This window comes from Zeugodacus cucurbitae, chromosome 5 (genome assembly GCF_028554725.1).
Source record: "Zeugodacus cucurbitae isolate PBARC_wt_2022May chromosome 5, idZeuCucr1.2, whole genome shotgun sequence".
Classification (NCBI taxonomy): Eukaryota; Metazoa; Arthropoda; class Insecta; order Diptera; family Tephritidae; genus Zeugodacus; species Zeugodacus cucurbitae.
Genome location: NC_071670.1, coordinates 71772945 through 71791759, shown reverse-complemented (window position 1 = coordinate 71791759; position 18815 = coordinate 71772945). Strand labels below are relative to the sequence as shown.

Sequence of the window (18815 nt, the reverse complement as noted above, 5' to 3'; positions counted from 1 at the left end):
AAATAAAAATGCAGTGGTTAACATAAATGGCAACTTTATTATTGGAAATATTTAGCTTGATAAAATCATTGTCGTTCGAAATAATTGGCTAATTGTAAATCCATTTGTTGCAGAGTCATAAAATATACCCTGAGTATGACTTTAGAATGCTCTCGAATTGAGAGTCGTGAGGCAGATAAGAGTTCGGATTTATTTCGGTTACCCAGAACCGAATGTAATAACTATTAGGGTTGTGTTAACAGCATTCCTTTTCACTCTTCATATATATCGATAACTAAATATCATCGAACAGTTATCGTTGCCTGCACTTTGCTAAATAGTAAATAAAACATGTTTACAACGCGTTCATATTAGTGCATAAATTACTAAATTATAATTAAATTATTACAAACGTATTTAAATACATATACTCAAACCGTTACACACTGCTGGTATCATGTCCTCGAAATCCTCGAAGTCCTCGTTTTATTGTAAGGAGTATGAAGATGATGGAGAGGAAATAAAGAGCAGTGAGTATTGTTGTAATAAATAACATATTTTATAAATAATAATGTATGGCTTGTCTAAAGATTATAAACGGCGCAATAAATGGACGGAAGATAGCGAGAAATTATTGCTTCAGTTATGGAGGGAAAATTTGGGTAAACTACGCGCTTGCAAAAAAAACAGTCACATTTTAATGGAAATTGTGGTGGAAATGGAGCTACAAGGTTTCAAATATAACTTATCAGAATTGAAGACAAAGATGCATAACATGTCTTCGAAGTATAAGTAAATTTTAGGTATACATATATATACATGTTCTATTAATATTCTAAATCAATCATTGCAGAAGGGAACGTATTCAAGTGAGATCTACAGGTATACCATCGCTTTGGGAACCCTACGAGGAGATGGATTCGTTATTAACTGAGTTTGAAAATGGACCTCGTGACTGCCAGAACAATGTCAAAACTAACGGTATGTAATAATCAAACTAGCGTTGACTGTAGCCAAATACAACTGGCAACACTTATATGGAGGATTTATAGTTCAAATGAGCTTTATTCCTGTAAATTCAGTTTCTCAGCCCAGTGTGTTTATACATATGTATATATGTATGTACACAAAATTAGGCAAACCGATATGAATATTTGAATTAGAACTTATAATAGTTTGAAAAGTCCCGTTTATATGTATATATATTTGGCGTAGGAACCGCTTTAAGCGATTATAGCCGAATCCACCAGAGCGCGCAACTCATTCCTCCTTTTTGCTTTTTGGCGCCAACTGGAAACACCAAGTGAAGCCAGGTCACTTTGCACTTGGTCCTTCCATCGGAGTGGAGGTCTCCCTCTTCCTCGGCTTCCTCCAGCGGGTACTGCATCGAATACTTTCAGAGCTGGAGTGTTTTCTTCCATCCGTACAACATGACCTAGCCAGCGTAGCCGCTGTCTTTTTTTTCGCTGAACTATGTCAATGTCGTCGTATAAATCGTACAGCTCATCGTTCCATCGTTTGCGGTATTCGCCGTTGCCAATGTTTAGAGGACCATAAATCTTGCGCAAAACCTTTCTCTCGAAAACCCCAAGAGTCGTCTCATCGGATGTTGTCATCGTCCACGCTTCAGCGCCATACATCAGGACGGGAATAATGAGCGACTTATAGAGTTTGATTTTGGTTCGTCGAGAGAGGAACTTTTCAATTGCCTACTCAGTCCAAAGTAGCCCCTGTGGGCAAGAGTGATTCTGCGTTGGATTTTAAGGCTGACATTGTTGGTGTTGTTAATGCTGGTTCCCAGATAAACGAAATTATCTACAACTTCAAAGTTATGACTGTCGACAGTGACGTGGGAGCCAAGACGCGAGTGTGCTGACTGTTTGTTTGATGACAGGAGATATTTCGTCTTGTCCTCACTCTTCGCTTCTTTATCTAGTCTGGAAAACGCAGAACAAACGGCGCGGTTGTTGCTTCCGATGATATCAATATCATCGGCATACGACAGGAGCTGTACACTCTTGTAGAAGATTGTACCCTCTATATCGGTGTTTGTTTTCATGGGGGAGATTTTTTTATGTAGTGGGTCCCAAGCCCTACGCACAACCGCAGAAGCGGGCTTCGCCTTCTCACTTTAGCTCGCCTCCAAACGGATGTCTGTTAGCTACCCAGGGGATACTTGGTCTAAAACCGGAAGTCGTGAGCTGCTTGAGTCATATGCAAAAGAATCGTTCCTGGCCACTCCCAAGTGAATGGCGATCAGAAACTTTACTCACTTGCGTGAACTTCTACATATGACCCCATCCCCCCAAATTACGGTTACAAGTGCTGCATATGGATCTTCCACTGATAATTAGTGAACCAAAAAAACTAAGATTAGAGTTAAAATTATTTAATTACAATAATTATATAATACAATTAATTTGAAAAAGTATTCAATAAAATTGGTAATTTTTGTATTCCAGAAATAAAAATAAAAAGTGATCGCAGAACCTCACCTTTGGTGCCTATAAAAAATCACATATCACATAGGGATTCCGAATCCCCCTGCAATGATAACAGTTTCGCAACTCTAAGTGAGAGTGATGACAACGTGGAAGAAAGCAATTCCCAAAATGGTGAGGATGTGGCGCCACCGAAAATTCCTTTTATATCAGTACGCGAAAATTTAATGTCCACAAAAAATCCACTTAATAATAGCATTACAAAAGTACAAAGCACAAAACGACCACATGCGGTGGGAGTGGATGGATATGATGACATAGATTTATTTTTCTTAAGTATGGCTAAAACAGTTAAGAAGCTTCCACATCACGAACAAGTGTATCTTAAGAAGAATATTAGCAATTTAGTGTTCGAAGCTGAATTGAAAGGCATAAAAGCGAGCAATGTCGAGGGTAACGATATGTAGATTACATATTTTCCGCTGCTCGACTTCTATCGCATTAGCTTTTCACACGAGGAGCTGATTCAGTTTCTTATAAGTATCTGGATAATTTTTTCATTAATTTTTATAGTCATTATATAGTTACTAGTTTTAAGTGGATAGTTTAATAATTTACGATAATACAGATTTTATTTTTGTATTAATTTTATACTGAAAGTATTCATCTTTAATTCTTTAAGCAGAAATTACATGCTCCGAAACAAAGGTGAACGAAAATGAAGTTTTATAAATACGCCATAAGTTTTGAAAATGTGAATTGCACCGAGATTTTTACCTTAGCACCACACCTTCATTTATTATCGATGTTAACATCTTTTTACAGTTTTTGCAACAATAGTTGGCTAAGATATGTGCACTTATTAATATCAGTGAATTGCGTGCTGATTTTCAATTACTAAGTTGAAAGGACAAGTTAGAAAAATAAAAGATAATGTGAAAAAGATTTCCATTAAATTAATTGCAAACAATTATAAGTACATTTATTTTACTTACTTGATATCGAAGATTTAAGAGCTTCTTTCCTTTTTAGTGGTATCTTTTACAACAGTTTAAGCCAGTTTATTCCCTACAACCACACACAACAGTAATTTTGTTAGCAAAGCCTATACTACTTTTATTGCACAAATTTCGCAATATCTATACCTTGACTATCTCGCAAATTTGAGTGCGTGTCTATTATCAAATACTCGTACCAAAAGTCCTATCAGCTATTCGACGTTAAATTAAAATTTATTATATACTCCATTACAGGATAACAATAAAAACTATGTACATCGTAAATTGCGTTGACTACTCCTATTCAATAAATTTGAAACTACTTTTGTATGAATAAAACCAGTATTTATATAGCTACATATATTCATGAAATTGAATTCCTTTTAAGCTTTATATTTAGTTTAACTCGGAGATATCTTATGGTTATGATAATTACTTTTATTATTATAAAAATACTTTACTTAAAATAGAAACTTTCTTCATGAAATTTACGCACGTTTTAAATGTTTTTTTTTTCGCAAAATATTCGTATATGCATTAGCTTTAAACGTTTAATTAAACATTGTACAAATGAATATTAGAAATAAAACCCAACTCCTCTCTTGCATTCAAAGGTATCCAATGCAAAGGAAAAACAGTCACCTCCAAGTAAATGGACAAAATCATTTGTTGCGGGGAAATCACTACCAGCCACAACACCGATTGCTATGCTGAGAATCAAGCGGCGAGTACTTGTGCACTCGCGTTCGCGGCCGGCAGCATGCTCATGTTGGCTCTCCCAACATCAATGCGAAGCACTTCGTCCGCCTTCACACGCAACAGTAGCTTTCCGACTGCACAACAAATACACATGCATACTCTGAGTGCTGTGTGTGTGTGTGTAAGTCGCTATCGCTTTTATCGTTGCGTTTAGTTTACTTGTAATACAACTCCCCGTTGGCAAAGTGGTTCTCTAAGTCACTAAGCTTTGGAATACAGGGTAATACATTCAGGATGTTAAGCGTTAATCCACCAGACAATGAATGGCTTTTGAAGATAATGGCGATGGGGTTTACCTGAAAGCAACTTACAGATTTACGGGAAGTCTTAAGGCGAATCTCAGTGCATACTTACATATATCAGGGTAACAAACTCTCTTACACAATTCTTGCAAAAAACTGATAATCGAAAGGTCGTGGTGCTATCTCGGCACCCTGTATGTGTCGTACGTCGAACTGCATGAGTTACCTTTATTGTTTTCTACAATCGCCTAGTGTTGGTTTTGGCTTTATGTACTCGCTTATTTGTTGCTTTTGTACAATCGGTTTGAATATCGTAGTATGCACAAAGGTACGCACGCAGATATGTACACAATATTTTGCATTTATTTTATGTTTTTACTCATTGTTACGAATCGAAAGAAGTTTCAGTTGCCGCGGAAGTCTCAAAGCGCTTGGTTGTGTTGTGAACTCGATTGGTGGTTTATACGCGCGGTACACTGCTGTGCGCGACGCGAGGTTCGTCGCTTAATTTCTTAATTATTATTTTGTTTTATTTTTTGGACATTTGTCAACAACTAAACCAAAACGCGACATCGACCTCAAAATTATTATAACTACAAACACACACACACATACAAAAAACATACCAGTATTGGGTTGTGAAGTGAGGCAAATGCATGCATAGAGAAAAAAATAAAATATACAAAATAACAGACAATATTACTACGAATTAATGATTTTGTTGGAACTAGATGCAAGTGCATATTTGTGCATACATGTACGTATTAATTATTGTTGGCTTTTATATGAACAAAATCATAGTGCCGCACTGTAGCAATTAACACGAATATGCAATGTTTGCACACACACACACACACACACACGCACAATCAAGCAAACAAAAATATATAGTAAATATATTTAGATAAAATTATAACCGTCAATTGTGTTTAAAAAAAATTGTAAAAAATACAAAATATTGGCAGACGGCGCAAATACTTAGTGATACGCGGTCAATAAGTTGGTCTACAAGAATTTACATACACACACATACGATACATTGCATGTGCGCTTGCATTTAAATTTGCATAAGAAAGTCTGTATTGTGGTAGTGATTGGAAAACTAGAAAAGTGTGCTTCAAACACCACAGATTTTTTGGTACTCGGCTGCAGCGTCACCGGTCTTCAACTCAATTGGAAGGAATCCCCAATGGCAAGCTAACAAATGTTGCTTTTAAGCTCTATTGGAGCGGAGCTTATTGCAAGGTAAATGTGATATGACTGCAATCAGCGGACGGCGTAGGTTTTAAGACACAAATATATATAATATTATTATCTATGGGAAAATCATATGCAATTTTTAGTTTTTTAGTTGAAACTGAACGGTATAGATTAAACTTAAAAGTAAGAAAAAATCTCTCGTTAAACATTTTAAGAAAAAATAAAGGTTTTGCTATTTGAAAACGAAGTTTGGATCTAGTATGCAACATTGCAACCTTCCTCTCTTTGTTTTGTGCCACCTTCTTTTCCGATATTTGAGACTCGAACTTACAACAAGTTCTAAGCCGCCTCCGAATAGTTGTGCGATGAGAAGGTTTTCTATGCATTCAGAAGTATATCTTTGTCTGCTGACAAGTCAAGTGATCGTATAAAAAAAACTAACTGCTATTTATTAATGAAGCAGTAATGAAGCTCATCGTTGTCTTCTTGAGAAAGGTCAATACCTGATTATGCCTTTGATCAGTGCATATATGATTAACTGTGTCAGAAATATATTGAGACTGGATCAAGGCAAAGAAATAGTATTTCTCACTATTGAATTTTGTCAAGAATTTTAGTGTAAAATGCCCACTGCACTTTTCGAAAGAGTGGAACGTCATAAAAGCCAGTATGTAGAGAGAGTGTACGCATATTTCGCGGCACTTTATAACCACATACATATAAACTCTTTCTGCACACATTTCAGGCAGCCGAAAATGATGTCATACTTTCCACGGCCAAGCCGAACTTTTGCGATCTTTTCTAAACGTTTCATTTTACCTTTCTTCATATCAACAATGTATATGTGTATATGTATGTATGTATGTTCTAAATTCATCACATGTGTACATAAATTACTAGACTACATACATACATATATGTATACTTGAAATTATGTATTTCCCAAAAAAGCGCGCAAAAAAAGAAACCTTGGCCTCTAATCAATTAAATATTCGCTTTTATGCAGCCATAAACAAAAGGCAGCCAAAAATGGTACAAAATTTTGTTGAGAGCACTATGGCTCTTGGGGATGAACTTTATGAAGATTTTGCTTACATTTGACCGATTGAACTACTAATTGCGCTATATGACTCCGCTGTATTTGTGGGTTGATGATTCATGAAATTGCTTAGAAATTGCCTTGCACAATTTTCAAGAGAAGTCTAACACAGAAATACCAAAAGTTTTATTAAAATGTACTATTTGCAAATGTGTATCACAATAAACTAAAGATTTAGTATACAAATATCTTTTTAATATCCTAAAGTGTGGTGCCAGTAATTCAATTACGATAACTGTAGTACCATATGCCTATCAGCGCCCACACCCACGTGCATATTCATGTGCCATATGTACTTACATACTTACATTGTGTGATATGAGCTTGATATAAATGTGTTTCTGAAAGAAAAATCTTATCTAAGATTTTATCTCGACATAGAGAACAGCTATTTCCGCAACACATACGATTACATTAACTTTCAAATGTATTTTGCTACTCATGGTGCTTACTATTTCAAGTTCTGTTAAAGCTTCTATTCATTCATATAAAAAAGCTGCAATTTCACAACTTTATATCGCACAGTTTGTAGATATAACCTTTATTGCAACTCAAATATAAGTTCTGATGTTACATTTTATTGAGCAAACAATTGTATTTTATCCTCTAAATATGCGTGATTCTGCGATCCCAAAGTCCACTGTGGGTCGATCACTTATACAGTTGTAGAATTAATTAACCAAAAGTTAAGCTGGAAATCTCAGTTTAAGGAGAATGCCGAAAATGCCCGTAGAATCATATAATTCATTTGGGATAAAAATTTTTACAAGAAATTTAAAAAATGTAAAAGATAAAACCTCAATTAAATTCAATATGATTCCAAGCAAAGCCAATTGAAGATGCCTCTGCTTACCAGGCTACCCTGAACTCTGTTGAATTATTTAGAAATTGAAAATATATGTATTAATTAATATTTGTCAATTCACAACTGAAAGTTATGGCGTGAATTGTAAACTTTATTTAAATTAATTTCTTTTTTGTTTCTGAACAAATTTTCTTCGAAACCGTTGAGTTCCTCAAGTACCTTCAACTTAGATCACAGATTGTTTGATTCCCAGCTAGTGATTAACAATTTAAAGACTTTCGTCCCCTAACATGTGTTCTGTCAAGGTCAATTCCTATACCGTTTCGAACGCACCACAAGCCAATATGGGTTTTTTCATAGGATTTGTTGGTAAAAAATGTACATATGTATCTACTGTGCGTGGATTTATACAAACATATTTGGTTTATAGATTATTGTGTATTGTCCATATGGCTGTGTGTTTGTGTGCGCATGTAGTTGTTGGTGCTGATGGTCTGGGAACTCCTGCACATTCCATAATTACCACACATTCAAATTTCATATACGGTCAAACCTCGGGAAATAAATCAATGAAATAAAATTAAAATTACGTGGCGTAAGGCAAATGTACACACATCTGGACAGATATGCATGTATTGGTATGGGTACATGCATGCATCCACGATGAATCTTCGTCTAAATAAAAATAAATATGGTTTTATGTATGAATGGCCGACCCTAAGAACTTGGGAGAATTTATACACTTGCAGCCGAGTGCACCAAGTATAGGACTACTAGTCATTAGGCACTAGAGAAAGTTATTTCTAATAGCAGTCGCTCTTCGTTAGGTCTCCAAGTGTATTTCTGAGATGAAGAAGGATTCTCATAAACTCCAATAGACTTGGAAAATGTGTTATATATTGCACCCACTCTATGCCCTACTCGCCTGCATAAACTTTTGGAATTCCGCGAGACTTTCAGCTGGAGATGCAGAGGGGGTTGCTCTCTGAGAAGGTTCCCTATATTTTTATTTCAGTGTAATTTATGACGCAGTGATATAATTTGACATTAACACAAAAACACATTTCTGATTTATTCTTTCGATAGATTTGTTTACATATTTTTTACCGCTATTACAATAGTTTCGCTTTCAATTGACCTCCTCACCGAACATACTCGTACACAGGCATTCCTATTAAATGTGCTGGAGTGTTATACATGTGTATGTGTGTATGTATGTATGCATATATTAGCGAAGTTCGTGGTCAGTCCGTCTGAATGTTGGTATGTCATTTACAATTACCCTTCAACGCCCACACCATTGACATGTTGGCAGTGGCGGAACACCCTACGCGTGTGTAGAGCCTTTAGGCGCCTTCAGAAGCCTCAGTGCTATTCACGATTTCCCTCTCGTTTGATTGGTAATGAAATTTCAAAACCAGGGACTAAAATAAAAACAACAACAATTTTAGCCACCGTCCCTTGCGCCCACGACCTATATATACCCTTTACGACTTTATTAAATGGAGCCGTATATTTGCCGCCACAAACTGGGCCTAAGTCAAGGGCCAATTGGTGGAATGTTGTGTTGGCGTGTGGCAAATTGGTTTTGTTGATAGTGGATTTATTATTGTATTGCATCCTTTTTGCGAGTTTTTATTTTGTTTTGTATTTTTTTTTTTTTATACTTTCGCTGTCGTGTTACTTGTAGGCGGACAATGAACATGAACATGAACACGATTGACCCCCGAGGGGAATTCAAATTGTTGCACCAACACATACCGTTGCAGCAATTAGGCTCCTATGAAGGTATTCGCTATTCGCTTTATCGCTCGTTGTTGAAGAATTCTGAATGTGGCTAAAAATGCCGTTGTCGCTAGCTAATACTTCCACATTCTTCAAACTTTATTATTCCAGAGTCACTGTGAAGGTTGGTTTTATTTGTTTGGTTGGTTGAAAACGGAAGCGAAGAGAGCCTGACCGCAAGCGGCCGCATTTAGGCCATTATTAGGCCCATTGTTTTATTTAAAAAATCCAAAGTTTCAATATAATTTTCTTATCTGGCGTGAGGTACCTAATGTGCCGAGAGCATTAGGTTAGTTTAAAAGAAATAGTTAATATTCCCTAAAATAGTTGGCGTTAACATCTTAGCTCTTTGTCATTGTTTTCCATGGGGCGACCGGTCTTCGAAAAAAAAATGTTTTCTTTAACTTACGCTTTAAGCCAACGACACTCCTTACAGCAGTAATGTACTCAACCCAAATAGCCAAAAAGTTCCATTAAATATACTACAAGCAAAGTACGAAAGTAAGTGAATGCAACACGCTAACTTTGTTGAGATGGCCCATCAAACCCATCACCCACTGCTGACCCAGTCACTTAAAGACTAACCGATTTAGTTGAGGTGATGTCAACTGCTTCGCTTTGTTCTGTTTGACTTTAAGTTACTCGCCTCAAATTCAAAAGTCTCCGTTGAATTAGGCTTGGTTGTTTCTTACTTGTGTTCGTGTTGTAGTTGAGTCTTGCTCGTAGGCCGTGCCTTCATTTTTACACCTTCTTTTAATCGCACTTCGAAACCAAACATGACCATGGCTGTGTTTGAATGAATGGAACTTTTGTAAGCTCTTGTACATGTACGTTAAATACCAACCTAAACGCTGTTGGGGCGGAAGCGGGCGTTTGTTTAGGTAGAATAAGCGAATCCTTTGTTGTCACCGCTGTGATTTGTATTGCTAATTAAATTGCACTTGAGTCCATTATCAACACATTACTCGCTACATTCAACCATTTTAAATATGTATAAGTCTGCATCGGCGAATGTGTGTACGTACATATGTCTGTCAAAAACTAGTCAAAATGTGTGAAAATTAACTTTATATTATTTTAACAATGTAAACCAATGCCTAATGTGACATTTGCGTGGGAACTTAGAAATTCCACAAACACTGCTACATAGAGCTGCACCTAGCCGCAATGCGGGAGAATTACACATTACGTTCCGACTTCGCCGAAACTTAAAAAAACTTAATTATGCCAGAAGCAAAAGCATGGCAAAGTCTTTAATACAGATGCGAGAGCAGTCCGATTAGAACTCTGTCTAGCTGCCTGATGGCATCACTCGTGTTGTACATTCTCGTAGACGACTTCTGTCGAAATCAAAGAGCGCTTAGATATTATTTACGACGAACCTTCTCCTGTGATGATGATCGTCAAAAATTAGTTTAACCAGTTTCAATGTCACCGCATGTTAGTTTTTGATAAATTACGTCGAGTTACGGAAGGTAAACGGCGAACCCTTTCGGACGAAAAGGTGATGAACACCAATGATTAATATCGACAACATGGAGAAGGGTCACAGGTCTCAACTATGCCGTACAATTGGGCCCATCCGACGCTCAAGTGCAAATAAAACGGCACCATTTGGTGGAGAAAAAAAATGCTCTTCCATCAAGATAATACACCGGTTCACGCCACAACCCATAGCTTTGGCCAAATTGGTGTAATTGGGCTATGAACTTCCGAACAACCGTATATTCAAGATTTGGCCCAGTGGGACTTTCTTTTGTTTCCAAAAGACTTTTTTTCAGATGCGTTAAAGAAGTTGGAGTATGGTTGGTTGAAGTATTTATTTCATAAAATACTAATTTCTTTTGTAGGCAAATACTTTGTATTGGATCACCCTCATATATGTATACGCACAAATCACTTTTTTTGTTACTGACGACAAGTGCTACCTATACCATCCAACAAATTGGAACATTTATCTGAATTGGTACTAGATATCCGGTTGTTATTTGGTACGAGTGTGATTTCGAATATATTTATGTACATATATGTATGTATATAGCTGTGTGTTATCTGAAAGTGTTTTTGTTTGATTGAGTGTCAATTATCTTTCACTATTGTTGTTGCATATTTCTTAACAAGTTTTTTGGAATTTCTTTGCCTATTTGAGGTAGTCGAAAGTTCTGCGATTCAAGTTTTATTGAAAACGTATTAAAAATGTCAAGTTCAAACAATTAAATAAAAAATTAAATTGAGAAAAAAAATATATTTTTTTAAATTTTAATAGAAAATAATAATTTTTAAACAATAAAAAAAAATTTAACCACAATTGACTTGATTAGAAGTGATGGTGTTGGTAGTTCTTTGTCTTAATATTTTTATTGCATTTAAGGCGATATGCAACTCTGAGCGGGTTTCTGAAACCTTAGCGCCTCTAAAGTCAAAACTTAAGTGTTACTCAGATTGTTTGTAATAAAAGTTCTGATACTCAAAGTACTGAGTTGTTGTTGGAATATATAACTTTTAATATATATACAATATGCGTAAGTATAGATATGTACATACGTATGTAGGCATTCATTGCGTGAAATAGCATCTCATAAGCGCACCATTGCGTATGATTCACATTTCCTGCAAAAACCCATCCTGCTCATATCTCAATCTCATACGCAGAAACTTGTTTGCATAATTATACCAGCACATGTATGTATGTATGCATGTACATGAGTGCGTGCGTAATTTATAAAAAATATATTTTAACATAAATAATGCTTTCGTGGAAGTACTAGTCAGTAATCGGCAAGCGACTAGACATTTCGTATTGATATATTTTAATATATTTTGTTGTTGTTTTTAAACCAAAAATTGTGTTACTTCAAACAGTATTGTGGTTTTTTAAATGAAATTTAATGTGAACGCTTTCATAAAAAATAGTAGTTGTACACTCACAAATTAAAAATTAATGAGCGAAAAGTGAAAGTATGTAAATGGGCATCACCTTAAATAAGCTACGCAGCAACTGAAACTCGCCAATTATTTCGTGTTTAGCGAGAATATTGCATAAATATTGAATTAATATTGCATTAGTTTGGAATAATATTGGCGCTTGAAACGTAATAAATGCTACTATTTGTCAGAGTTGTTTTAACTAAGTACATTAGTTTACCACTCGCTTAAAAAACAAGTCTATGATGCAGGTGGCGCTCACTCTCTTCACATATTTGAAAACGCTTATGTATACATCCATTCAAAGATGTTATTTTTATGTGAGCGAACCTTTATTCATCGACAAATTGGCGAGTATTCATAGTTCATTGTGGGTAATTACTTTACTTGATTATTTAAAATGTTTGCTTTTTCATCGTCTCGGCAATGGTCGCGGCTCTGTGAAAAGTTCAAGGTGGTTTGGGGTCTTATGCCGTTATGCATACATTCGTATACGTCTTAGCAATTGCCACGCATAATTTTTCAAGTCACTCTGCGTGCCCCACTATGTGCACTCGTACTCAATGTCTACACAGACACAACTGTACAAAAACAAGCATTTGCCGCCTATGTATTTTCTGATTATTTGTCGGTTATTGTGTTTTGGAAGCTTTAACTGAGCAAGGTCATTTTGTAGATTTTTAGCAAATTCATACATAAACACATACATACAACTGTCTTAGATTTGAAAATCTCTAGAAAACGCACTATATCTTATATTAATATTAGTTATGAATTGCATTCTTAGAAAATATTGTCTACATTTTGCGACAAAATTATTACTTAATTGAATTTTGAATTTAGCGATAACAGTATATTATTGAGTTTTGCTTGAGGCCTCTGCCTCTACTTGGATTTTAGCTTAGGGAATCTAAAAAATCTTGCTGATACCCCAGTCGTGACTGCATACTGCTGAATCATCTCTCATGTGAATCAGGAAAAGCAAACTTACAATCCAGTCGAAACATATTTGTGTAGAGTCAGTGTGTATGACTCATGACGAGTGTTAATTAAATTTAAATTAAATAACAAATGCATTAGAATTATTCATTTCTTACAACTGAACTATAGTTGAGCGAGGTAACGTTCAGATTCACCAAATGGAATATAAATACGAAAGAGGTGTGTTAAAAAAAAACGGGAATTTTCGCCAGACTTGCCTCCGTATGACTTTTTTAGATTTCCAGAATTAAAGAGAACCTTAAAGTGTCGCTGAAATATCCAAAGCGTTGACATAAGTGCATAATTGGGACAACGTTAATTTAGACGAATGGATAAATATTTTTTCAAAAAAACCAAAATTTCCGTTATTTTTTGAACACACCTCGTATATACCTCTATATCATAATTGTGTGGGCATAACAGCGAATAAGCTGTATTATATAAGAATGCTAATCTGAGTTGAGCTATCAGGTTATTAAAGCTGTTCGTATCTGTAAATTATACGCGAATTGCACGATTATCGTAGTTTTAATTACTGTACAAGGGGGCTCTGTGCTCTGCTATCGCTTGGACACCGCATTTCCATATTTTGCATTGACGTTACGTTCTATAGGCAGATATTCTGAAAGTTTGTGTGAAATTAATATATTTGTTTTGCAAATTTTCCGTAATTTGTTTTGTTTTACAATTAGTAAAATGTACATGGAATGGAGTGAAATGGCTAAATCATTTTTAATAAACATTACGCTTCATTTTTATATTATTAATGCCAAAAAAACGCTCAAGCCAGAACTGGCACTCGTAATTAAAAATTTCTGCTCGACTAACTTATAGCTTATTTTCTATTAACCACATGAGGCATTTAGATTTAATCAACCCGTTCGGTTATTACAGTTTTCACGATTCGATGCCGTTCTAGAAATATAATTAACTATTATAGTATTTATAATTAATGTAACTGGAAAATAATTATTTATTATTTAAAAAAAATCGAACTAAAACATAGGTCCTTCGTGCGCACCATGCTATTGAAAACATTTTTAAGAGACCACAATCTTACCATGTCACAATGACTAGTTTAGACTGAAATATTTCAGGATGAAATATGTTTAACATTACGTAATTGTTCAGAACAGGAAATTCCATATGATCTAATAATGCTTAGAAATGCTAAGCGTTGATAAACCTTGTCCATTTGCAAAGCCTTGAACTCTTTAGTTGTGACCATGCTTTTCACAATAACTGGAGAAGTGTGACTAAAAATGTCGCAATTAAAAAAAAACATTTCGTATTTTATGAACCACAAAGCTTCCATCGAATACTTTTAAACACAAACATACTTAATTCGGTGATATTTTGTAAATGGCAAAATAATTTGAGTTTTGTGCTAATTTTATACGGACCATTACACGCTGGTATTTAATATACTCACCAATAAATATATAGAGTAGACTTAGTACATACATACGTATGTATGTTTGTAAGGATATGTGGTCAAGAGCATTTCCGTTAAATCAAAAAGACTCATTATTGTGGGTGAATATTTACGATAAGAATTGTGGTTTCGTGCACGCCCGACATTAATGGGTAAGTTTGGATTAAAGCTTCATTAGGAATGTCGTTGCGTATAAAATGAAATGAAATTAATGTGCTAATGTAGGGGCCACACTCTCAATATATGTATATTTCCGCAAAAGGCCTTTAAAACGTGTTCAACCGCCAATTCTGAGTAGTTAAAATATTTGTCGTTACGATAAATCCCGCTTTATTAAAATTTTATCATTTGCTTTAAACTATTTCTATTTAAAACCGTAAACTGAAAATCTAAATGAATTCTCTAATGTTAATAAACTCAATTATAATATATGAAAGCCGAATGCAGCGATATGATTCGTATACTCGTATATGAAACTTTTAAACAATTAATCGCTTTGGCATTAATTGATCCCTATAACCATAACATGTGAGTACATATTGTATATGCATGCATAAGTATATGACTACATATGTACATAAATATGTGTGAGTGTGGAGCAGATTTATTCGTATTATTTCCAATAACGTAATTCAATGCATTAGTCAAATGGACAATCAAATAGAACAGTAGTGAGTGCATTGGTTGTGTTTCATTTCCGTGGAATTTTTAGTGTAAGAGTACACTCACTGTGATTACACCTACATTTGTACATATATTCCAGCAAACATATGTACATATATGCGCCGTAGACATATCACAGAATTAACGAAGTTCATAGCGGTTTCAAATGGCTTGCACAATGCTTACATTTATATACATATATACATATATACATATATATGTATAGATACTTACATACATCTCAATCAGCACTACACGATGACACAAAATGTTGCTAACAACAACAGAAAATCTGCTCTGCATCACCCATTGTATATTGCTCTCAATTTGTTTCTTAAAATGGAAACTGCTGACTAAAGTTCTCAGAAACTCTAATTCATCTTTTTAAAGTAACGACGACTCCATAACGCCATCCATCAACACATTTGAAATGATCAAGGTTACGCAGTAAAAACCTTTCAAAATATAAAGTTTCGCAATTATTATTTGTTTGTTATAGAAATTTATTAATCTATACTACTCTCGTATTAAAAGAGGAAAGATTTGTATGTGTGTTTGTAATGAATAAACTCAAAAAGTACTGTGCCGATTTCAAAAATTCTTTCACCATTGGAAAGCTACTCTCACCCCGAGTAAGATAGCCTATATTTTTTTGCTAGAATCTTAACTTTCTGGAAATAGTTCCCAGGTGAGGGTATCAAAAAGACTCCGTGACACTGAAAATCCTCTTGTAAGTCTTGCTGTTAGCTGCACAAAATTTCAAACCCTCCCCAGAGCGTGTGCAACGGCTTGAAGAACAAAATATTAGAAATATACAAGCTCGCATTAGGGCATCGAACTCTGAGCGTTCCCAACGCCTTCATAATCAGAGAGAATGGCACGGACACCAAAGACTAGAGGTCGTAATCAAGTTTCAATGCAAATAAAATATAATTTCATGTTCGAATTTACCTCATTTTTATACTCTCGCAACAAATGTTGCTAAAGAGAGTATTATAGTTTTGTTCACATAACGGTTGTTTGTAACACTCAAAACTAAACGAGTTAGATATAGGGTTATATATACCAAAGTGATCCCCCATTAGGGAGGGGCACATTTGGATGTAATTTTTTTGGAAAAGTGGGCGTGACCCCGCCCTCAAATAAGTTTTTTTGTATATAACTCGCAAACCAATAAAGCTATATAAGCCAAACTTTCTGCAGTCGTTTCTTTTAGCCATTTCCTTATACAGTCCAAAAATGAAAAAAATCGGATAATAACCACGCCCACCTCCCATACAAAAGTTAGGTTGAAAATTACGAAAAGTGGGTTAACTCCCTAACGAAAAACGCCAGAAACACCAAATTTTACATAAGAAATGGCAGAAGAAAGCTGCACTCAGATGTTTTTACAAAATAGAAAATGGGCGTGGCGTCGCCCACTTATGGGTCAAAAACCATATCTCAGCAAATGCTCGACCGATTTCAATGAAACTTGGTTTGTAATAGTTTCCTTACATCCCAATGATATGTTGTGAAAATAGGCCAAATCGCTTCACAACCACGCCTACTTCCTATATACCAGAACTTTGAAGACAATCTGAATCGTTTACTTTACAATATATAAACTAAGTACTAGTGAAGATATCGGTGCAGAACTTTGCACAAATACTATGTTAATAGTGTGGCAGCCCCATTCTAAAAATCGCCGAAATCGGACCATAGGTTTTTAAGGCCCCATATATCGAACACGAGGACCTCGGTGCTTCTAACCTAATATTATGGTTTCCAACTTTCAATGGACTTTATACAATATATATGACGAATATGTGGGTCAAATTGTGTATTATATAATATTAATTAAGTTAAATAAATAAATTGCGAGAGTATAAAATGTTCGGTTACACCTGAACTCAGCCCTTCCTTACTTGTTCTTTTTTAAAATGAACCCACGCAAGAAACGGGAAAGTAAATACATATGTATGTATGGGAGAGAGTGTATAAGTGTGTGAAAACTTATAACTTTTGAAATGTTTGTCTAATCCCGTGCGAATCCGGAGCTATCTGCTAGTTTATTATAAACAGAAAGCTGTTGTAGGTTCATCTAGCATCAGCTAGTCTCAGTACTTGCTCCACGATCTCTACATATCATTATACGGCTACTTTTTTTATAACTTGTTTCATGTTCATAACTACGAGAGCGTTTCTTTACACTACCTGAAGTACCTCAAATATAATTTGGTCATTTACTTATGTGCTATATGGAATGACTTCATATCCCAAAACCAAAACACTGCAGTCTGTGTTGAGACTCGTGCATGCACTTTATAAAGAAACATATGTACTTACATATAGTACTGACATTATTAGATACTAACGTCTAGTTCATGAATTAATAATTGTATGATTCTATACCACATCTATGTAGGGGTATGTACATACATAAATATATATGTATTAACGTATGTACATTCAACACGGCGGGCTGTGACATCGTATGATATATGTATACATGCGTTTGCCCTTACTCGTATTACAAAGATCAAACACCTAAACTATAATTATGATTACAATTTCTGTTAAGACCGCTCACATACATAACCGTTTCAGAGTAAAAGTTGTCGAACGATAAGTAAATTGAATTAAATAATTTTGCGAAAACACATGCAAAAATAATATATACGGTTTGTTGATATGCAATTCGAAATCCGCTTACTCTTCGTGAAGAATCAGCTTTCCCGTTTTAAACAAGAATATTCTCAAAATGTTTTGGATATAATTTTATTTTTAATAGGTGAAAGATTTTTTACAAAACGTTTCAATCCAATATCTTTCTTTACTTTGTTAAAACTATAAGGAACTTACCATAAATAGTTCATATATTGGTTACTGATATGAGATAGTATGTAAAATTCAAACCTTGAACTGTATATAGTACATATTAAAAGGTTATAATATTTTTCTTGGCAACTGCTGCTCATGGCACCTTTCATTTAGATTTTTATAAATAAACTGTTCTTGGGTGAATTACCATTTATAAGGTCAACTATTTGTAGGCATAAAATCTAGCAATGTAACTAGTAACATGTGTTACATTCAATCAAGTTGAATTTGTAAAAATTTTCACTTTTTCATTAACAACAACACGTGTAGCAGCTGTTTTCCTCCACACAATTCCGTACCCAGCACCAGTTTGTGTCACATGCCCTCATCGCATATGAATATTTTAATATAAAATAAAACTCTCACAACTCATTTATAATTAATTAAATTGCGCATAATATCATAGTTTATCGGCGGCGCCCAGCACGCCTTCGGTACTTTTCAATATCGAACACAAACTCATTGTATTTTTCCCATTTTGTTTCAATTTTAGACGGCATTCGTCCTTTAACCAATCACATGGATATCCACTTAGTGCGGCCTCCACTTTGGTCCCCACCGATCATACGAAAACGCAGAAGAGCGCCTCCGTTCAAGTCCAGACCGCCTGGAAAGATTGATTAGCACGGCTTGCTGCTACT

At 35.1% G+C, this 18815-nt stretch overlaps 1 protein-coding gene across 1 annotated transcript; it reads left to right on the top strand.

Annotated features, from left to right (window-relative positions):
* The first annotated feature begins 119 nt into the window (after positions 1 to 119).
* Positions 120 to 3973, top strand: LOC105217639 (uncharacterized). The gene is made up of 4 exons (XM_054230505.1): positions 120 to 509; positions 570 to 771; positions 833 to 960; positions 2442 to 3973. The coding sequence occupies exons 1-4, from the start codon at positions 437 to 439 to the stop codon at positions 2885 to 2887; spliced, it is 849 nt and encodes a 282-aa protein (XP_054086480.1). The 5' UTR covers positions 120 to 436; the 3' UTR covers positions 2888 to 3973.
* Positions 3974 to 18815: the final 14842 nt, after the last annotated feature.

Excerpts from the sequence above, each read along its gene's own strand:
- LOC105217639 (XM_054230505.1), top strand. The coding sequence starts at position 437 with ATGTCCTCGAAATCCTCGAAGTCCTCGTTTTATTGTAAGGAGTATGAA. Across the intron at positions 510-569 it reads TGGAGAGGAAATAAAGAGCA|ATTATAAACGGCGCAATAAA; the intron begins GTGAGTATTGTT and ends GCTTGTCTAAAG. Across the intron at positions 961-2,441 it reads GAACAATGTCAAAACTAACG|AAATAAAAATAAAAAGTGAT; the intron begins GTATGTAATAAT and ends TTTGTATTCCAG.